General features: G+C 44.3%; 1 protein-coding gene across 1 annotated transcript in view; it reads right to left on the minus strand.

Annotated features, from left to right (window-relative positions):
- The window catches only part of LAMA3 (laminin subunit alpha 3), a 245,134-nt gene that overhangs the window by 149,931 nt on the left and 71,552 nt on the right, over positions 1–23,651 (minus strand). The window contains 4 exon segments of the mRNA XM_032654433.1: positions 811–945; positions 14,430–14,492; positions 15,817–15,948; positions 17,873–17,963. Coding sequence (XP_032510324.1) covers positions 811–945; positions 14,430–14,492; positions 15,817–15,948; positions 17,873–17,963 — 421 coding nt within the window.

The raw sequence follows: 23,651 nt of genomic DNA on the forward strand, positions 1-23,651 counted from the left end.
CTGGCTTCCGGGGGGCCCTGGATGGCCATGGAGGCAGAAGGACCGCGGTCCCCCTGTCCCTGAGCTGCATGGCAGGAGTCTGGGCTTGACACCAAGAGCCTGATTGGGAGCCCAGCCTGGAGCCTAACTGAGTCGGTCAGCACCTAATAACCCACAGCAAGTCCCTGCTGGGTTTAGTTCCGGCCCTGAGCCCTGACTGATCACCTTCCCTTCTTCTCTCCCCTCGTTTTCCCTATGACCTTAGCCACCGAGGAGAACAATGGCAGGCAATGGGAAGGAGGCGGAGAAGAAGAACGGGGGCAAATTCATTCATTCATTTGCCGGTCACCCAACATTTACCGCACACCCATCATGCTCTAGGGACTGGCCAGACTCCTCCCCTTCCCCTCCGGCGCCTTCAGTGACCCTTACTAGGATGCGGGACCAAGAGGCGAACCAGGTCTGTGGCTCTGTGTGTGCCGTTCCCTCGCCCGGAACACCCTGCTCCCTGCCCTTGTCTCCTTGGCGGTTTCCTCAACACTATCCAGGTACCACTTCCTGCCCAGAGCCTGGATTTGTACCCAGGTGCTGACTCCAGAGCCCACGGGCTCGACCACCTGGGAGGAGGAAGAGTAAGGCTGAAAAGACAAAGGAGGGGAGGTGACATGGCCTGGTCCTGAGGACAGTCACACGTAACATACATATATAGACCAGGGGCTCATTTATTAAACAATAGGCCACACAGCTCTGCCAAAAGGAGCCTCTGCATTTCCTCAGGGGGAAACTTACCTCGGGAGACTCATGATCACTACGTACGTGTGGCCCACTTACCTTGGCAAACAGGGAAGGAGTAGAAACCCCAGAGGCAGGCATCGCACCGAGGGCCCCCCACCCCGGGGCGGCACAGACACCGCCCGTGGGCATCACATATTTCGGGGAGAACTCCTGCCAGGTTACAGTCACAGCCTGCGAAGGGGAAGAGATGTTCAGAGGCGTCTCCATCCTCCATCCCTTCACCCACAGATTCTGAGTAATCTATGGTTTACATACAGTCCTAACCCAGAAGACTGCATCTTAAGGGGAGTAAAACATCTCTCCTGGAAAGATCAGAGATACCATTCAGAAACATCCAGGGCAGGCACTGGTTTGCAAAGTACCTACAATCTTCTAGCATCTACCCCCGTGGGAACAATTGTTTTTCCCCAAACTGAGCCTTGTTTAGTAAAACTTCAACTTCATAGATTTCCATCGAATGATAATCTTGAACTAAACATATTCCTACCTCCATTTCTCAGAAGAAAAGAGATGAACATACATTTAGCCCTAATAAGTGCCAGACGTGGCTTTGGGGGACCTCACTCGGCTTGTCTCAATCCTCCAGGCATGAGCCCTTCCCAGCAGGCAGGCTGCTTCCAGTCCTACCTCAGCACCTCTGCTCTGGCCGGCAGGTAACACCCCTCCCCTGGTTCCCTCTCAACCTTCAGGTCTTGGTCAGGAAGGCCTTCCCCACCCAGTCTGTACCAGCAGCTCCCCCTTCCCTCTCCCCCCCTTTATTTAGCTGTGTTGGTCTTTCACACTTTAATTATTGAAATCACTTATTGGCCTCATGACTGACTTTGACCAGTGGAATGAGAGGCAAGGCAAGTGTTGTTGTGGGATTTCAGAGCCCAGGTCACAACAGGCTTTGTGGTTTCCATTCTCACCCTCTGGGAACCCTGAGACCACCAGGGAGGTACCCTGTCTGACCTCATCGAGGATAAAAGGCCACATGGAGAGAGACACTGAGCCCCAGCAGACCCTCCAGCAAGTCCGGCAGAAAGACTGCCCAGCCAAGCCACAGGATTGCGAGAAATAACCCTTATTGTTTTAAGCCACTAAATTTTGGGGTGATTTATTACATAGCAATAGAAGAACGAAACACCTATCAAACTGAAAACTTAGGGAGAGCTCACCTCAGGACTCCCACTGCCATGTACAGTATGTCTCAATCAATAAATATTTCCCAGGAAGACAGGGCTCTTGCTTGACTTTATTATGGATGGATTAAATAGTGAAGTCAAGCAAAAGCCCTGCAAGATATGTAAGCATTTTATAGTTGAGGAAAAAGATGCTCAGAAAGGTTTTTTTTTAATAGATCTTTTTTTTTTTTTTTTTTTGCGGTACGCAGGCCTCTCACTGTTGTGGCCTCTCCCGTTGTGGAGCACAGGCTCCGGACGCGCAGGCTCAGCGGCCATGGCTCACAGGCCCAGCCGCTCCGCGGCACGTGGGATCTTCCCGGACCAGGGCACGAACCCGTGTCCCCCGCATCAGCAGGCGGACTCTCAACCACTGCACCACCAGGGAAGCCCTTTAATAGAACTTTATTGGAGTATAATTGCTTCACAATACTGTGTTAGTTTTTGTTGTACAACAAAGTGAATCAGCCATGTGCGTATACATATCCCCATATCCCCTCCCTCATGAGCCTCCCTCCCACCCTCCCTATCCCACCCCTCTAGGTCATCGCAAAGCACCAAGATGATCTCCCTGTGCTATGCAGCTGCTTCCCACTAGCTATTTTACATTTGGTAGTGTTTATATGTCTATGCTACTCTCACTTCGCCCCAGCTTCCCCCTCTCCCCACCCTGTGTCCTCAAGTTCATTCTCTATGTCTACATCTTTATTCCTGCCCTGCCACTAGGTTCATTAGTGCCATTTTTTTTTTTTTTTAGATTCCATATATGTTCGTTAGCATACGGTATTTGTTTTTCTCTTTCTGACTTACTTCACTCTGTATGACAGACTCTATGTCCATCCACCTCACTACAAATAACTAAATTTCGTTTCTTTTTATGGCTGAGTACTATTCCATTGTATATATGTACCACATCTTCTTTCTCCATTCATGTGTCGATGGACATTTAGGTTGCTAGAAAGGTTAATTAAGTTGCCCAAGGTCACACAGCCAGAGGAGCTAAGTAGGGCTTTGAACCCAGGTCTGTCTGATTCTAAAGCCCACCCCTTTCTATGATGGCAAGAATACAAGCTGATAACTGATTTTAAAAGCTGTGTTCAAGGTATGTTCCAGATTAGTGTATGTATTCAAACCATTCTCATATTTAAAACATCTACATTTCTATCGAGAACATTAGCATCAGTGGGAAGCAGCTGCGTAGCACAGGGAGATCAGCTCGGTGCTTTGTGACCACCTAGAGGGGATACGGAGGGTGGGAGGGAGACTCAAGAGGGATGGGATATGGGGATATATGTATACATATAGCTGACTCACTTTGTTGTACAGCAGAAACTAACACAACATTGTAACACAATTACAATTTTAAATCTTAATAAAGATTTTAAAAAACCAAGAACACTAGCATCTAAACTAGTCTTTGAGGAAGATCCTGAAAGACTCAAAGATGTGACTGGGTTTCCCCTACTTCTCAAGGAAGGGAAGTCTCATGCATTTCAAAAAGGTTTTCCACAAGGGTTAGAATAATAGATAATCTGAAAAGTTAGCTAAATCCCACTCCTTCCCTTTGCCCTTTTTCAGGTAAAAGGTTAGTAACAAAGTTGTGGAATTATTTTTTTGCAATAATTAAGAAAAAAAAAATCAGGGTATATCAGAGCAACTTTACAGTCTTTGCATAATCTCTAGCTTGTTTATACTTCAACAGTCACCTAACTTGACAAGAAGGGCACTGGATGTGTCCAAGGGCATATTCATCACAAGAGAAGCCTTGGAACCCAGGCTGGCACGAGCACCGCCCTGACTGTCCATCACAGCAGCTGTCCATCACAGCAGCTTTCCATCACAGCTGCCATACAAGGTCCCAAAGCCAGGGCCCCACAGGATGAGAACACCACAGGGAAATGCAAAGGTTTACTGTCAATTACAGTCTTGGCATTAGACCAGGCATTGGAATTCAGTAAGAAACTTGAACTTTACAAAGGCATTGAAGTCCAAGGAATCCCGGTTTACAACCACTTGTAAACAGAAAGGAAGCATCTAGTGCCTATGCATTTCTAAATTTCTGTTTCTGAAATTCACTTTTTAACTTAGGCCTGGTTTCCACAGTGTAGTGGTTACCACGTTCACCTGACCCTTAACTTACCTGGCAAGTACTCCTACACGGTGCAGGAGCCAGAAACCTCTGAGGTCCCTCACTTCTCCCCCACCCTCACCTCCCACACCTCCTCACCAGGCCGTAGTGCTTATATCTCAGGAAAGCGCCCGCAATCCTCCTCTCCTTCCAGACTTCCAGAGCCTTCCTCCAGGACCTCATCCTCGTTTGCCTAGATTATTTCAAGAGCCTCCTGACAAGGCTGTCTGCTTCCTGTCTTCTTCCAACCCACTCTCCACACTGGTGTCAGGAGTGATCTTTCTAGAACGCCAATCTTTGCATATCAATTTCCAGATTAACCCCTCAACGGTGACCCAATGCCTTCAGTACACAATCCAAAGTCCTCGACATGTGTGACACAGCAGACCCTTCAAAATCTTCAGGCTGCCAGAGCCCGTGCGGCACCTCTATGCAAACTCGAAAAAGGCGTCTCCTCTTCGAGATGCTTTCCTGTCACTTGCTGTAAAATAGTCACCATATATATACAGGTCTACCACATCCTCAATGCCCCCTCCTCCTGGTCCCAGGAAGCCCTTCTAGAACCTCTGCCTTTTCCCTTCCTCCTTTCCTTCCCTCCTCCTTCCACTGTTCCTTCCATCCTTCCTTCTCTCCTTCCCACCTGCCTTCCTGCCTTCCCTCCCTCCCTTCTGTAAGGAGTTGTAAAGATGCCCCTTGTGTTTGCTCCCATGGCTCCGTGTTCTTGCCCTGTCATAGCATCAACTCCTGCTGTTCTAACTGCTTGTCTGTGTCTCCCACAGGCCTGGGGGCTTCCAGGGAGCAGGGAGGCAGCTGCCTTGGCCATGCCTAGTATAGAGAAGGCACTTAATAGGAGTTTAATGAATGAAGAATATGCTAAATATTCAAGACGACAATTCTCTTGGGTAAACACCATTCCTTGAGTTTTATTTTATTGGCACAGAGTTGCCAAACCGAGATATCAGAATTCACCTGTTCATCTCTAAGCTGTCTCTGGCTTGTCTCCACGCCAACAATGAATGACCCACCCTGCCAGCCAGGTGAAATGCCCAGCCTGGGGAGAGACAGCAGGAAGGCATGCCCTAGTGGTGGTCGCCCCATCTCTCAGAGCTCTTGTCATTAGCGCGTGCCCCGGCCCTGATCACACTGACGCAATACGTCGGCAATGGCAAGTAGCTCCTTACAAAGTGATGGGGGAATCAAAACCTTTTCGTGGTATTTGTCAAGAAACCTCTGGGCAGCCATGTCTTCAGGCCAAATGGGCTGCTTTACAAAATCATCCCAAGACTGTATCAATCTCCTAAGGTAAGCACCTGGAGTCTTCCTGCAGCTGTTGATTTTGCTTGTCACCACTCTTTGTTTGAACTTGGAGGAATAAAACTGTGCCCATGCCCGGAGGCCAGTGTCCCCCTAGAGTGAATGTTTTGTGTATCCTGTCATTTTCAAAAACAGCCCTTGAAGATGTGTCTACTAAACGTTGACTTCCTAACAATAAATGTTAAGTGGTTATAAATGATCACTTGGACCCAGAAAAATCCAAATAATATCCAGTCATGAAACATAACGAAAAATCTAAAAACATTCTGATCTGCAAAATTGAGCCTATGGATTTTCTAAAATTCTCAGTTGGGGCTGCACACTGGAATCTCCTGGTAAAATATCATTGCCTGGCTGTGGAATCCCAAACTCAGAGATGCTGATATAATCCCAGGATCTATAAACTATGGCCTGAGGGACAGACCCATCCCTGTTTTAGTAAACAAAGTTATACTGGAACACAGCCAAGCTCAAGCATTTATTATACATACTGTCTATGATTCTTTTCATGTTACTATAGCAGATTTGAGTACTCACAACTTTGCCTACAAAGATGAAAATATTTACTATCTTTATCCTTACAGGAAAGTCTGCCAACCACTAAATAGGAATTTCTACTAACTAGAGCAGTTGTTCTTAACAAGAGACATATGACAGAATCATCTGGAAAACCTGTGCAAAATGCCAGCCTGAACTTCACCCCTGGAAATCTAGATTTAAGATCTGGGGGTGATATATGCCATCTACAAGAGACCCACTTCAGACCGAGGGACACATACAGACTGAAAGTGAGTGTATGGAAAAAGATATTCCATGCAAATGGAAATCAAAAGAAAGCTGGAGTAGCAATTCTCATATCAGACAAAATAGACTTTAAAATAAAGACTATTACAAGAGACAAAGAAGGACACTACATAATGATCAAGGAATCAATCCAAGAAGAAGATATAACAGTTGTAAATATTTATGTACCCAACATAGGAGCACCTCAATACATATGGTTAACAGCCATAATAGGGGAAATCGACTTTAACACCCCACTTTCACCAATGGACAGATCACCCAAAATGAAAATAAATAAGGAAACACAAGCTCTAAATGACACATTAGACAAGATTGATTTACTTGATATTTATAGGACATTCCATCCAAAACCAACAGAATAGAGCTTCCCTGGTGGCGCAGTGGTTAAGAATCTGCCTGCAAATGCAGGGGACATGGGTTCGAGCCCTGGTCTGGGAAGATCCCACATGCTGCGGAGCAACTAAGCCCATGTGCCACAACTACTGAAGCCTGTGTGCTCTAGGGCCCGTGTGCCACAACTACTGAGCCCGTGTGCTGCAACTACTGAAGCCCATGCGCCTAGAGCCCATGCTCCGCAACAAGAGAAGCCACCGCAATGAGAAGCCCATGTACCACAACAAAGAGTAGCCCCTACTCGCTGTGACTAGAGAAGGCCCGCACACAGCAACAAAGACCCAACGCAGCCAGAAATAACTAAGATAAACAAATTTATAAACAAAACAAAACAAAACAACAGAATACACTTTCTTCTCAAGTGGTCATGGAACATTCTCCAGGATCAATCATATCTTGGGTCACAAATCAAGCCCTGGTAAATTTAAGAAAATGGAAATCGCATCAAATATCTTTCCCGACCACAACGCTATGAGACTAGATATCAATTACAGGAAAAAATTGTAAAAAATACAAACACATGGAGGCTAAACAATACACTACTAAATAACCAAGAGATCACTGAAGAAATCAAAGAGGAAATTAAAAAATACCTAGAAACAAATGACAGTGAAAACACGGTGACCCAAAACCTATGGGATGCAGCAAAAGTAGTTCTAAGAGGGAAGGTTATAGCAATACAATCCTACCTCATGAAACAAGAAAAATCTCAAATAAACAACATAACCTTACACCTAAAGCAATTAGAGAAAGAAGAACAAAAAAACCCTATAGTTAGCAGAAGGAAAGAAATCATAAAGATCAGATCAGAAATAAATGAAAAAGAAATGAAGGAAACAATAGCAAAGATCAAAAAAACTAAAAGCTGGTTCTTTGAGAAGATAAACAAAATAGATAAACCATTAGCCAGACTCATCAAGAAAAAAAGGGAGAAGACTCAAATCAATAGAATTAGAAATGAAAAAGGAGAAGTAACAACTGACACTGCAGAAATACAAAGGATCATGAGAGAGTACTACAAGCAACTATATGCCAATGAAATGGACAACCTGGAAGAAATGGACAAATTCTTAGAAAAGTACAACCTTCCAAGACTGAACCAGGAAGAAATAGGAAATATAAACAGACCAATCACAAGCACTGAAATTGAAACTGTGATTAAAAATCTTCCAACAAACAAAAGCCCAGGACCAGATGGCTTCACAGGCGAATTCTATCAAACATTTAGAGAAGAGCTAACACCTATCCTTCTCAAACTCTTCCAAAATATAGCAGAGGGAGGAACACTCCCAAACTCATTCTACAAACTACCATCCCCCTGACATCAAAACCAGACAAAGATGTAACAAAAAAAAGAAAACTACAGGCCAATATCACTGATGAACATAGACGCAAAAGTCCTCAACAAAATACTAGCTAACAGAATCCATCAGCACATTAAAAGGATCATAGACCATGATCAAGTGGGCTTTATCCCAGGAACGCAAGGATTCTTCAATACACACAAATCAATCAATGTGACACACATTAACAAACTGAAGAATAAAAACCATATGATCTTCTCAATAGACACAGAAAAAGCTTTTGACAAAATTCAACACCCATTTATGATAAAAACTCTCCAGAAAGTAGGCACAGAGAGAACCTACCTCAACATAATAAAGGCCATATATGACAAACACACAGCCAACATCGTTCTCAATGGTAAAAAAACTGAAACCATCTCCTCTAAGATCAGGAACAAGACAAGGTTGCCCACTCTCACCAATACTATTCAACATAGTTTTGGAAGTTTTAGCCATGGCAATAAGAGAAGAAAAAGAAATAAATGGAATCCAAATCGGAAAAGAAGTAAAACTGTCACTGCTTGCAGATAACATGATAGTATACAAGAGAATCCTAAAGATGCTACCAGAAAACTACTAGAGCCAATCAATGAATTTGGTAAAGTAACAGGATACAAAATTAATGCACAGAAATCTCTTGCACTGTACACTGTACACTAACGACGAAAACTCTGAAAGAGAAATTAAGGAAACACTCACATTTACCATTGCAACAAAAAGAATAAAATATCTAGGAATAAACCTACCTAAGGAGACAAACGACCTGTATGCAGAAAACTATAAGACACTGATGAAAGAAATTAAAGATGATACAAACAGATGGAGAGATATACCATGTTCTTGGATTGGAAGAATCAACATTGTGGAAATGACTATACTACCCAAAACAATTTACAGATTCAATGCAATCCCTATCAAACTACCAATGGCATTTTTCACAGAACTAGAACAAAAAATTTCATAATTTGTATGGAAACACAAAAGACCCCGAATAGCCAAAGCAATCTTGAGAAAGAAAAATGGAGCTGGAGGAATCAGGCTCCCTGACTTCAGACTATACTACAAAGCTACAGTAATCAAGACACCATGGTACTGGCACAGAAACAGAAATATAGATCAATGGAAAAGGACAGAAAGCCCAGAGATAAACCCATGCACCTATGGTCACCTTATCTTTGGTAAAGGAGGCAAGAATATACAATGGAGAAAAGACAGCCTCTTCAGTAAGTGGTACTGAGAAAACTGGACAGCTACATGTAAAAGAATGAAATTAGAACACTTCCTAACACCATACACAAAAATAAACTCAGAATGGATTAAAGATCTAAATGTAAGACCAGACACTATAAAACCCTTAGAGGAAAACATAGGCAGAACACTCTATGACATAAATCACAGCAAGATCCTTTTTGACCCACCTCCTAGAGAAATGGAAATAAAAACAAAAATAAACAAATGGGACCTAATGAAACTTCAAAGCTTTTGCACAGCAAAGGAAACCATAAACAATACGAAAAGGCAACCCTCAGAATAGGAGAAAATATTTGCAAATGAAGCAACTGACAAAGGATTAATCTCCAAAATTTATAAGCAGCTCAATAACAAAAAAAACAAACAACCCAATCCAAAAATGGGCAGAAGACCTAAATAGACATTTCTCCAAAGAAGATATACAGACTGCCAACAAACACATGAAAGAATGCTCAACATCATTAATCATTAGAGAAATGCAAATCAAAACCACAATGAGGTATCACCTCACACCGGTCAGAATGGCCATCATCAAAAAATCTACAAACAATAAATGCTGGAAAGGGTGTGGAGAAAAGGGAACCCTGTTGCACTGTTGGTGGGAATGTAAATTGATACAGCCACGATGGAGAACAGTATGGAGGGTCCTTAAAAAACTAAAAATAGAACTACCATATGACCCAGCAATCCCACTACTGGGCATATACCCTGAGAAAACCAGAATTCAAAAAGAGACATGTACCACAATATTCAGTGCAGCTCTATTTACAATAGCCAGGACATGGAAGCAACCTAAGTGTCCATCGACAGATGAATGGAGAAAGAAGATGTGGTAAATATATACAATGGAATAGTACTCAGCCATAAAAAGAAATGAAATTGAGTTATTTGTAGTGAGGTGGATGGACCTAGAGTCTGTCATACAGAGTGAAGTAAGTCAGAAAGAGAAAAACAAATACCGTATGCTAACGAACATATATGGAATCTAAAAAAAAATAAAAAGGTTCTGTTGAACCTAGGGGCAGGACAGGAATAAAGATGCAGACATAGAGAATGGACTTGAGGACACAGGGAGAGGGACTGGTAAGCTGGGACTAAGTGAGAGAGTAGCATTGACATATATACACTACCAAATGTAAAACAGATAGCTAAGTGGGAAGCAGCTGCATAGCACAGGGAGGTCAGTTCGGTGCTTTGTGACCACCTAGAGGGGTAGGATAGGGAGGGTGGGAGAGAGACGCAAGAGGGAGCAGAGATGGGGATATATGTATACATATAGCTGATTCACTTTGTTATACAGCAGAAACTAACACAACACTGGAAACCAATTATACTCCAATAAAGATGTTTAAAAAAATGAAAAAAAAAAAGAACGAACTATGCTACATGTGCTTTGAGTATGCAAAGATTCACTCCAAAAATAGCCTCTCAGAGTTTGTGTAGCTGACCTCAGGCCCAACTAACCTATAAGAATGCAAGAGGCTTCCCTGGTGGTGCAGTGGTTGAGGGTCCGCCTGCCGATGCAGGGGACGCGGGTTCGTGCCCCAGTCCGGGAGGATCCCACATGCTGCGTTGCGGCTGGGCCCGTGAGCCATGGCCGCTGAGCCTGCGCGTTCGGAGCCTGTGCTCCACAACGGGAGAGGCCACAACAGTGAGAGGCCCGCGTACCGCAAAAAAAAAAAAAAAAAAAAAATGCAAGAACATTTATTTTAGCTAAATAGTTAGATATTTGCCTAGTAAAATCTTTTAGGATAATTAGAAAATTATACTACTGTTTTTAGAAAAAAGCATCACTATTATTAACATAACATGGAATTGGTACGTGCAGAAACTAAAAAAAAAGTAAAAGAAAAAACACTGGAACTTCAAAGGAACAAATACATAAGAAATTTATAAAGAAACTTTAGGAAATTATATGTATATATGGAAAACTTTAAATAAGATATTTGGGGGAAAAAAAAGATCTGGGGGTGAAACTCAGGAATTTATACTCTGTAAAAGCATGGGGTTCTAAAACATAGCCCTGTTTAAGAACCACTATATCAGAAGACATGAAAGCATTAATGAGCCTTAATGAAATAAAATTCTCTGGGGTGGGAGGGACTTGGTATTATCCAGTGCTGTGTATCTCCTGGCAGTTGAGATGTCTGTGCTTCTAATGTTCACTGCCAGAAGTTAGGCCCCAAATTGGGTGTTTTTAAAATGCATTAGTGGAAACCAAATTGAAGTGGGTATCTGTGCCTTTCAATGCCCAAATAAATCTAATTGCACTAATTGAAACTTCTTTTCTCGAGGCTGTGTTCTGAAGCTTCTCTAATATTTTGTAATAGACGTCTGAACTTCCCTTCAAGTTCAGTTAAATTTCCTTCCCTGAAGTCACCACCAATCTAGTTGGGGAGAAAAAAGAATGGGATAACAAAGGGATTACTGGAAACAGACCAGAAATGAAAGATCTAAAACATGTTTGTGGAAGGAAACCAGAGATGTGTGTCATAATCCAGGCTCAAAAGCTGAGTCCCATTCTAGTCAAATGACAAACATTTAAGCAAGCACTTGCTGATACCCGCTGTGGGCAGGATACCACGGCAGGTGCTGTGGGGATTAGAAAGCGAGTCAGGCACAGCTACTGTCCCCAAATGACCAAGTGTCTGATGAAAGCTAAAGACAATACCCCGCATAACACCCCAGCGCCGTGGTCTGCTCAGAGGAGCCGGGTGGGGGCAGGGCACAAGCAGGAAAAGCACAGGAAGGTAAAGTGGGTCACGTGAGAGCTGACCTCAGGTGAGCCCTTGTGCTGCCCCAAGTCCCGTGACACTCCCCAAGCCCATTCACTCCCCCGCGTGCCAGGATGCCTCTTTCATACCTTCTCTGTCCTCAACTCCAAGGCCTTCTCCCCAGCCTCAATTTCTGCCCCCATCTTGATTCTTATTTTGCAAAGAAAAAGAGAAAGACCAGAAGAGAGCATCCACATGCTCCCGCCACGGGTCTGCAGGCCCTTGCCCAGCCTGTCCCCGCGCTCCGCCTCCTCCTTTCTGACAGCCTTTCCCGCTCAACAAATGGCAACCCCTCCCCTTCGCTCCTTGTGTGCTCCATCCAGAAGCTGGGAGCCACCCCCAGCCTTCTTGCTCTAACAGTCCACCTCTGCCCAGCAACCCCCAGGCAAGTCCTGTGGGTTGCATCCTCAGATTATATCCACCGTCTGTGCACTGCTTGTCACCTCCACTGACACCTCCGGGGTCCCAGCCACCACCATCTCTTCCTCACGGATCATCATCGTGATGGCTTCCCTGCTTCTTCTCTCCTCCTCCTACAGTTGGTCTTCAACACAGCTGCCACACCCCAATGCAACATCGTTTCCCTGTGCCGAACTCTCCTGGCTCATCAGAGTAGAGGCTACGTCCGCGCAGTGGCTGACGAGGGCCTGCAATCTGGTCCCCGGGTTGCTCCCCGCACCCCCTCCCCTTCGCTCACGCTGCTTTCACACCCCTGATCTCTCTCTGTTCAGGGGACACCCCCGGCATGTCCTGCCCCAGGGACTTTGCACTTGCTCTTTCCTGCATCTAGATGCTTCTCCCCAGACACCTGCAGAGCTCAGCCCTCAGCCCCCTGACGACCCTGCTTAATCATCTCTTCAGGGAGGCCTTCCCTGACGACCTGCTTACATGTGCAAACCTCACATTCCTACCCTCTCTCTCTCGGCCTTATTTATTCCACAGCACTGATGGCCAACGCACCCGGAGCTAATATACTGTTGTAGAACCTGAATTCCTTGACCAGGGATGGCCCTCCAGAGACCATGTTCTTGTCTGGCCACCAGTGCCCCTTCCCTGCCCATTCACACTCCGGACGCACCAGGAAGAGGGGTCCACTGCTCCCAGTGAGATGAGCACGTGACCATCAGGCCTTTCCCCATCCTGGGGGACGAGACCAGGTGGGTTACCCAAGCCTGACCCAGTTGGTCGTGGGCTGTGTGCATGCAATGTGCCACGCCCTTCTGAGCGTGTGTGTCCCTGTGAGCACCACTGTGGGTTCACACAGCGAACGGCTCACAGCTCCAGAATCGAACCCAAAGGCCTAGAATACTCTCATTTGGGTTAATTTACACCTACAATGTGGATGACTCCCATTTAAAAGTAACACCTCGTGCAGGACACAACCCTGCATATCATAATCTATCACATTAGTGATTTTACTTGTTTGTATATTAAATATGTTATTGTAGGAGTCACCCCCACCCCCGACTGAAATATAAGCTCCTGGAGAGTTGGGAAATTCGTTTCACTAAGTCCCCAGCAGCCAGAACAGTGCTATGCACATAGCAGGTGGTCATAAAATACTTGCAGAATCAGAGATTAGGTAGGTGTAGCACCTCTCCACCCCAAAGGCTGCTTCCTGCATACCCCTGCCACTCTCTTCCCTGGGTGTTTTTCTGGCTGCAGGAGCTCCTCTGCACCCCCTGCAGGCCGGGCCCAGAAAGTTAATGCCCCAGAGGTAGCCCTCCATGCACATCAGGTGACTCAAGTTATCCGTTCCGTTGGGATAACGCTGAGCAAGTTCTCTGTTGCCTCCCAGAGTTGCTCAGAGGGCTGCAGCTCCAGGACCTACAGCAGGACCATGCCCGCTAACGCATCTTCATAAGGGTTCCCTTCAATCTCGGACTCACTCCCTTACTGATGTTTCCTGGTGTCACCTCCCAAATTAACCACTTGCACTCAATTCCTTTCTCAGAGTCCCTTTATGGAGAACCAAATAACACAGCAGGCAACCGACTGCTACTGAAGGTTTTTGAGCAATCTAGCAACATACAATCTAAAAACCCTTCTTAGTCTCCATCAGGTGGTGCCATTGCAAAGGACAGACTGGAGTAGAGAATGATGGGAGGTGAGAAGCCCAAATACGACAGACCTGGGCCTCCCTGGTGGCGCAGTGGTTGAGAGTCCGCCTGCCGATGCAGGGGACACGGGTTTGTGCCCCGGTCCGGGAAGATCCCACATGCCGTGGAGCGGCTGGGCCCGTGAGCCATGGCCACTGAGCCTGCGCGTCCGGAGCCTGTGCTCCACACGGGAGAGGCCACAACAGTGAGAGGCCCGCATACCGCAAAAACAGAAACAAAAACCAAATACGACACACCTGCAAGGCACCACCATGGTCCCATGAGGATGACTTGAACTTGGACAATAGCCATGTGCACAGGAAGTAGAAAAGGGATATGGAGCATAACATCTTCACTGAAGTTAAACCAAAAGAGAAGTTACTTGCCTTTTATATCTCCAGCAACTGGATCTTCTGGACTTGGAGTAGAAATAGGAAAAACGGGAATTCCTAGAAAAAATAGTTTATCAAAAAATACAGAGAAGGATGATTAAGGAGACAGTAAAGTAAAACATTAAATTGCACTACCTAGGAAGACGCCCTCTCTGACTTAGTGAAAGCAGCACGTGGAAACTAACTGAAAGAAAGGAAATGTTGCGACACTTAAAATGCATCTAGTGATAAAACCAGGATCGTCAGACATTCTGATTTGTATATTAATGAACAGAAATGGATATTTCGTGCTCACAATAGCTAAGTCCCAGTCTAGCAGGGCTGAGCTGGACTTCTTTAGTATCTTTATTGTTTTTTCATGTTAACATCGAGACTAGATTTTAAAAAATGTTTTCTTTCAAGTCTTTTTCCTTAAAACTTTGCTTATGAAAATGCAATTTCTGCTCAGCCTCTGTCCAATCATTATAGATTCTAAACTGACTGAGCCCTGATTCAGTGTCACTATGTTTGGGCTTAAAAACTGGTTCCTTTAACTTTAAGATGATCATGTAATTCATCCTCCAAACTGGGACACTTGACAGTGGAAATGGGTGCTCGTTTAACAATGACCCTGGGACAGCAGGTGGGAGCCAGGACGTGCGCACATCCTGTCCACAGAGCCCCACAACTCAACATGCTTTTCCGGGGATGGCAGAGTTGTGAGGTGGGAATGGGCAAGAACTAACGCAGCAATGGGGTAGCCTCTTCCTGAGACCGTGTTTCTCCGTCCTGACCCCAAAGTCCAGTTTTTACACTAATTGCAGAACAAATAGGGTCACGGCTCTTGGAACAGTCTGCACAGCTGGCTTCACACACTCCCCTGCTCCACGTTCTATGCTGTTTCTAACAGACACGTATATATCTCTCCAAGATGCTGAGATGTTCTCTTAGACCACGGCAGTGGGATACGGTGAGGGCTCTACTGTACAGTGGGAGAGAACAGACACATCCCCCCGGCCACTGGAACTACAACACACACTACATGTGCGCACGCGAACACCTGGAAGCCCGCGACATTTACTCTAGGTTTATGAAGGAAAACCCCACACATGGATTACTATTACGTTGAAACTGCCACCATCTGACCCTTTGACCTGCTGAGATGGTAATGTCTATGGTACAGCCTAACACTTTGGAGATAAATAACACTATGAAGCATACTTATAAAAATGTAATGTTCCCAACTTTGGGGAACATTTTCACACAAATAGAACCTTCCTGGCCCTATTTCTGTCCCTCTACCACCCCTCTGCCCCATGCCTGCCATGCACTCAAGGGTCGATGCACAAAGCCCAGGTCAGCGCCGAGAAGCCGGGCCTCTCCTTCCGCAGCTGGGACTTACTGGAGCAAACCGGGAAATGGTGGTAGCCGGCCGCACACTCCTCACAGTGGTCTCCGCGGAAGTTGGGCCTGCAGGTGCAGCGGCCCAAGCCCTGCTGACAGTCCTCCGCGTGGTCGGGGTGACAGCTGCAGGCTAAGAGAAATCCCAGAGAGTCCGTCCTTCACTGCACCTCTTAAGGCAAATATGTCCTAATTCTTCTCAGGCAATGTTTACTACTTCATCATTGGTTTCCAGGGATTCTCGAAAGGGCACAGCCTGTTTTCCACTTCACACCTGCTTGATGGTTTGCATTGACTGAACCCCGTGGACCCTCAGAGACAAGCTTTAATGAGCGTCACACTGAGAAGTTCTCGAGGATGTGGTTTATTACATTGAGCACTGCCCAGTGCACCGTGTAGGGGGCAACCCTGCACAAGCCACCACCGGAGGGGCTGGGTGGGCGCATGCTATGGCTCCTGGCAGGGCTGTTGGGCACAGCCTCTCCCGGCTATGAGCCAACTGCGAATGTCCACAGAGTGGTCGTCATTACACAGCTGTGATGTGGACACAAGTGTGGGATGCCTAGACATTGATATATGATCTGTGCACAGCACAGCAAGATCGTGCCTGTTACCCAAATGTTCGAATCAAGTGATACAGCTTACTGAAGGCAGTTTTTGCAACCAGCCTGACGACTGGGTTTGCATTCCAGAGGGACACACTTGGGTGTAAAACACTCGGGAACCCCCTCACCTGGGAGCTCTCCTTGACCTGGCAAAAGTCCTCACCTTGGACAGCAAAAACACTGTCATAGCTCAGCTGAGTCCCTGTCCTGTGAGGAACTGGGAGGCTGGAGAAGTCGTGAGCGCCAAGCAGCCCCCTAGCCTGGCTTCTCCTGGTGTCCTTTGCTTAATTTGTTTAGGATTTATGTGTCCTGTGGATTCTTTATGCTAAGCCTCTAATATCTCCATGAGACCACTTCAGTGATGAAGAAAGAAACGAGAAAAGTGATGTTAAACTGAGGCTCCTAATAAGGCATGAGTTTATTCACGATGTCCTGTTTTCCTTTGCCAAAGCTTATCCTTCGTGGGCACAAGATAAATCATGGGCATACTTCATAGGAGGATGTGGAAAAGCGAGGGGAAACAAGAACACACTTTTAATAACTAAGATGCCCTACAGAGGGACAAATCAGAGTTTACACATTCTTCGGATTTTGATGCTCTCAAACATTAATGATATGGTGAATGAATCTGCGGGGGGGAAGGTGGGCACAGAAGCCAATTTCAGGACTGGAACTGTTTCCTAACTGCAATAGCAAGAGAACATAAAAGAACCAAATAAAATACACATGCAGAACAAAGTCTATAATCTGATCTACAACTGATAATTCCACAGGAAAAAGAAAAAACAACAGTGGCATTTTTCTGTATAATGGAAGTGGTACGTTACAGCAGTGCTAGACAGATATGAACTCTACCCTGGACCTACCAGTTAGTAGTTCTCTCACCTGGGCCAAAATATTTATCTGCTCAGACCCTTTGATTTCTCGATATCTAAAAATGAGACTAATAATACATTATCTTAAGTTTGTTATGATAATTAGATAAGACATTTGTGAAATTATTTAGGCCATGCCTTGTATATAGCAAGTGCTCAATAAATCATAACTATTTTGAATATTATGACTATTACTACATCCTTGTGAAATCATTACTATGTTGCCTTGAGTCTCATTCTGATGAAATTTAAAATTACTGGAGATCATAGAAACATGTCAAAACAACAGAAAACATTTGTTGCAGGCCTAGTATGCGCCAAGCCCAATGCTAAGTATTTTCCTAGGTGGTTTTGACTGCATTTCATTTACTCTTAGAGACTAGATTATCATTTCCATTTATACATATGAAATCTGATTCTCGGAGAGACTATGTAACTGCCTGAAGTCACACAGCTAGTAAGGAGTAGAACCAATAATATGAAGAGAGACAGAAAGCTAAGGGAATTGCTAGCCAATCAGAATTTAGCCCGATGACCTCCCTGAAGTTAAGACACACCAAGGTGGAATGAAACTTACGGATGCAGCCGTCGGGGGCATGGACCGGAACGCCGTAAGGGCGGTAATAGCCCTTAGCACACTTTTCACAGTTTACACCAGCTGTGTTATGCTAGAAAGAAACAAAAGAAACTTAGGGGGAGAGAGTAGTGGACAAGCGCTATTCATCCAGAGAAATAATTCTGTCGTACACAAATGTAAAGTAAAAGTCATCAAAAACAAAAAGCACTGAACTTGACCTTGAATCTCCAAGATTTACCACAGGACACTGGCTTGAACTTGGCTCTGGAATTCTTTTTCCCATTGGAAGAGGAAATGAGGGTAAATTCGATGAACTGGACAACCCAAGTTTTCCTCTCTACCACTTAATGAAGCACCTGACATTTGAGTGAGCAAAAATTCCAGAGGACCACTCTTCACAGCTTCCTTCAGTAGCGATGAATGGATCATAAATCACCCTTAGGTTTAACCCAAGGGATAAAGGGTTATGTGTGTATTTTTATCTTCTCCAATTCTGGAAAAAACTGCATGTACAGATCCCCTTCTCTCGTCATTCCAAAATTTTATCTGTGCTTTAGTCTGAAACCATTTCCCAAACATTTCTGCTACGGGAATGGAAAATGTAGGCATGTGATTCATACACAGAGCTCATTTGAAAGTACAATACAAGGCAGCCTTTCATATTTCACGGCTAATCCTTGTAATTGCCAGAAAAACTCAAATTACCTGACACGCATCATCAATTTCCAAGAACTATATACCATGGGTCTAGCTCAATTCCACCTCTCTCTCTCTCTCTCTAATTTGGAAAGAATTAGAAGGACAGTGTTCTTTCGCTAATGAAAGGAAAGGCAATAGGAAGTTAAAAAGAACAAATATAACACACTGACTTTAAAGGAGTCTGCATAGAAACACAGAGAGGAGAACAAAGACCCTTTCTGTATCCTCTACCCTTTTAGATGATTTTATTAATTACAGGCTTTTATTTATTACCACTCCTTGTCCTGCGGGCTAAAATCTGAATTCACTTTAACAGTGAGGTCTAAAACCATACTGGCCACTTCTCTGACCTAAGGTTTACATGCATAAACATCTTGGACAAACAGCAAACAGCTGTAGTCCACCCTCTCTTCCATCAAATGCCAACGAACCTCTCAACTCTGTTGTTTGCCACTGCGGCTTATAATACACAGAGGACATCAGGTTAACCTTGGCTCCCAATTTTTTTCCCACTGGAGTAGGAAATGAGAAAAAGTTTTCTCAAGAGGGTACCCTGGGTTCTCCCCTTTACCACAAGGTTTGTCTAATGAAGCACCTGCCACAAAGAAGTTATATTTTTAAAACACAAAGAACAGCAGCAAATCACCCTAAGAATACCTGTAGTTTGCCCTCAAGTTTTGGGTGGTTCTCTAGGACCCTCACCACCTGAGGGCAAGATACACCACTTATCTATGGACACCAAGGTCATGGTTGGACCAATACCAGACGGAGACTCAAGGACAGTAGTGGCTCCAGATTTCAACGTTGGAGGTACCTAGGAAGCACTCTTGCCGGGAGGAGTGGGTGTCTGAATTTGCATATGTACGACACAACACGAGATGAGAAAGCCTCCGTTGCCCAAGCTAAAGAGTGGGGTGGGCACCGATGGGATCTGTGCAGGAGGTAAGCCCACCCCCACCTACTCCTTTTCCCTTGGCACCATCTAGAGAGGCTTTCTAAGGAACACCCACCTAGAAACCTCAGGCCCTGCTCTGATCATTCTCAGGTCCTAATTCCTCCAAGCAAAACTTTTCCTACATGCTTTTCATTCTTCAGTTAAACCCCATCTCTCTCTGACTCTCTCTCTTTCCCTCAATTCCTTGACCACACCTACAACACTGGTGCTGACTTCTACTTCTGTGAACCTCAAGTAAAACGAGACTATTGGCTAGTCCACTCGTTGGCCACACTCTCCTGGGAAGACCCCATCTGATATTCCATCTGAAGGTCAAAGTGATCTGGCCTCTGTGACCTCTCTGACGAATCTAGCCCTGCTCACTCCCCTCCAGCCACGCAGGCCCCTTGTTCCCTCTCAAGGCCCTTTGCCCTGCCGTCCCCTCCACGTGGAAAGCTGTCCCCCAGACAGATGCCTGGTCCATTCTCTCGCTTCTTTCAGGTCTTTACTCAAATGCCATATCCCAGAGAACGGACCACCCTATTTAAAATGTCACATACCCCCAAACCAACACTTAAAATAGTAAATCCAAGAAACAAAAGCGAAATCAATACCACGTGAGAAAACAGCCACCTCTGACACCCACATGCCCTGAAGGATAACGATCTGGCTCTTACATGCTGGCTGCTTGGCCACCTGAAAGTCCCCAGGCCCAGCCTGCCTGTGATGTTCCCACTTCCTGTCACCTGCCCAGACTGATGGCAGAGATTTCATCATTCTCCCATTACCAGCACTGCACAGAAAAGGCAGGAAACAGTCAGGTTAGCTGGTGCTATGGAATAAATGTTAGTATTCCCCCCAAGTTCATTTGTGGAAGCCTAATCCCCAATGTATTTGGAGATGGGGCCTGGGGAGGTAATCAGATCATGAGGATGGAGCCCTCATGATGGGATTAGTGCCCTTATAAGAAGAGACAGCGAGAGCTTCCTTCCTTTCTCTCTCTCTCCTCCATGTGAGAATACAAGACAATGGCCATCAGCCAGCCAGAAAGAGGGCTCTCACCAGACACTGGATGTGCTGGCACCTTGATCTTGAACTTCACAGCCTCCAGAACTACGAGAAATAACTGTTTATTGTGTAAGCTACCCAGTCTATGGTATATTTGTTATAACGGCCTGAAGTGACTAAGGCAGCTGGGCTTCTGATAGGCAGACCTTGCTGTACGGTATGCGTCTTCTACCAGCAAACTCAAATTTCATCTTGAAGCATCACCATGTAGCTCACCAAACCATCTGCCCTGCTGTAGCTACACCCATTCTTCTCCCTTCCTGTGCAAGACTCCCCATGTCCCTCTGTATATGGCATAAGATAGGGTTACATTTTCTTCCCAAATGAAGAGCCAATTATTCAAAATCATTTATGTACTATCCATCTTTCTCTTCCAACAGAAATGCCAATTTTACCACAAACCAAATTTTAATATCTGCATGAATTTGTTTCTAAATTCTCTATTAGGTTCTATTGAACTATCTATCCCTGCATTGAGTCCACACTCAATTAATACAGATTCACGGTATATTTTGATGTCTCACAAGACAAAATTCTCCCGTCATTGTTCATCTTTTCTAAGCTACTTGTCTATTCTCATAGACATATTCTTTTATCGATAAGAATTTTAGAAACAGTCTGTCAATCTTCATTAAAAATCTGATTGAGATTGCACTAAATTTATAGATTGGTTTCGAAAAAATGGTATATTTATAATACTGAGTCTGGAGACATATTATGCCTTTCCATATAGGTCTTCTTTTATAAACTTCAATAATGTTTTATAGGTTTAAATGTAGCTCCACAGTTAATTTCTTCTATCTGTTGCCTCTTGGAGTACTTCCTAATTGTTCCAATAATCACAGCTGTGTTCTCCTGCATGTATCAGTTTCTGCTTTCTATCTTTCAGGAGTCTTTTAAACTGCTGGTCTGTTGATAACACTCTTTCTTATTTTTCATGCTATTGTGGATTCTGGAAGGAGAGAGTATTTTGCTTGTTTGGTATCTTTCCTGTCATTTTGTAGGATTTGTTGCAGAAGGGAACGTAGCCATATGTGCTCCGTCTGTTTCTTGATTCCATCTCTTAGCTTTGTGTGGTGTGTGTATGTGAGTGTGAAAGAGAGAGAAAAACAAACAGTTTGGAAATAGTGAGACGAACACATTAGGGACACAAACAGTTCAAGACTTAGATTAGAAGTCGTGTCTCCATGGAAGAAGCTAAAGACTCTGTTTTAGTTCATGGAGATAAAGTATCTTCCAGCGTCATCTACAATAACGTGGGTAATCTTCAACCTTCATTAAGAGCAACAATATTTTATCAAACAGAAAGGAATCGAGGAGTCAATCCAAAAGTGTTGTGCTCCTTGCCTTCCTTCATTGCTCTTTCCCCCAATATTTTATGACCCAAAAGTTCAAATTTCACAATAAACACCTATACCCCGTCTACTAGAGTGTACCATTAACCTTTTACTACACTTGTTTTTTCACATAATTATCCATCTACTCATTCTTCTATCCATCCATTAATCCATCTTATTTATGCATTTCAAAATAAATTGCAGATATCAGTTACCATCCCCTATATACTTTAGCTATTTATATTAACTGTTATTATAATAACTCCAGTTAATTATATGCATAGCTAAAGGTATGCATATAATTAACTGGAGTTTAATGTTTGTTCATAGTTTTTTTTCTTTTGGTATAAAATTTATACACAAGGGCAAAACTCTTGTACATTCACTGAGTTATAACAAATGCATATATCTGTGAAACCCAGATGTCTATCTAGATACAGAACAATATTACCACCCCTGAAGGTGTCCCCATGCCTCTTCCCAGTCAATCCTCACCACCAGCTCCGACGTTCAACCACAGTTCTGATTTTTTCCTCTATTTTTTTTTTTTTTTTGTGATACGCGGGCCTCTCACTGTTGTGGCCTCTTCCGTTGCGGAGCACAGACTCCGGACGCGCAGGCCCAGCGGCCATGGCTCACAGGCCCAGCCGTTCCACGGCATGTGGGATCTTCCCGGACCGGGGCACGAACCCGCGTCCCCTGTATCGGCAGGCAGACTCTCAACCACTGCGCCACCAGGGAAGCCCTCCACTATTGATTAGTTTTGCCTGTTCCAAAATTTCATGTAAATGGTCTTCATACTATCGGTATTCTTTTTGGGAAGGCTTTTTTCACTTAACACGGTGCTGTTAAGATTCTTGCACGTTGTTGCACCATCAACAGTTTGTCGCTTCCTACTGCCCATTGGTATTCCACTGTGTAAATATGCCACAGTGTGTTCCTCCATTCGACTTCTGAAGGACACCAGGGCTATTTCCAGTTTGGGGCTATTGTGCATAGAGCTGCTATAAACTTTTTGTAAACACACATTTCCATTTCTCATGGATAAACGCCTAAGCATGGAATTTGTGAGTCATGGTGTAGGTGTATGTTTAATTATATTTTAAAAACTGCCAGATATTTTCCCAAGGTGATTGCACCACTTTTCACTCACACCAACAATGCATGATGGGTATGGTTGCTCCACATCTTCACCAAAATTGGGGGTAAGTCATTGTAACTCTAATTTACATTTCTCTGATGACTCATGATGTTAAGCCCTTTGTTGTATGCTTATTGGCCATTCATACATCCACTTTTGTGAAGTGGCTATTCAAGTCGTTTTCAATTGTACTGGGTTATTTGTCTTTTCATTATTGAGCTGCGGGAGTTCTTTATATTGGGTATCCTGGATGCCAACCATTTGTCAGATCTATGTTTTCTGAATATTTTCTCCCTATTCACGGCTTGCCTATCATTTTCTTCAGTGTCTTTTGTGAGAAGTGTTTAATTTTGATGAAGTCTAATTTGTCAATTTTTCATGGCTATTGCTTCCTATGAACGAAGAAAACTTTGTCCATCCTCGAATCACAAAGATATCTGCCTATATTTTTCTCAAAAGCTTTAACTTTACTTTAGGTCTGATCCATATCAATTTAGCTTTTGTGTATAATTTGAGGTCGGGGTCCAAGTTAACTTTTTCCCATATAAATCCAGTTACTCAGGAACCATTTGTTGAAAGGACTTTTCTCTTCTCTCCCCA

Source organism: Phocoena sinus, chromosome 14, assembly GCF_008692025.1.
Source record: "Phocoena sinus isolate mPhoSin1 chromosome 14, mPhoSin1.pri, whole genome shotgun sequence".
NCBI lineage: Eukaryota > Metazoa > Chordata > Mammalia > Artiodactyla > Phocoenidae > Phocoena > Phocoena sinus.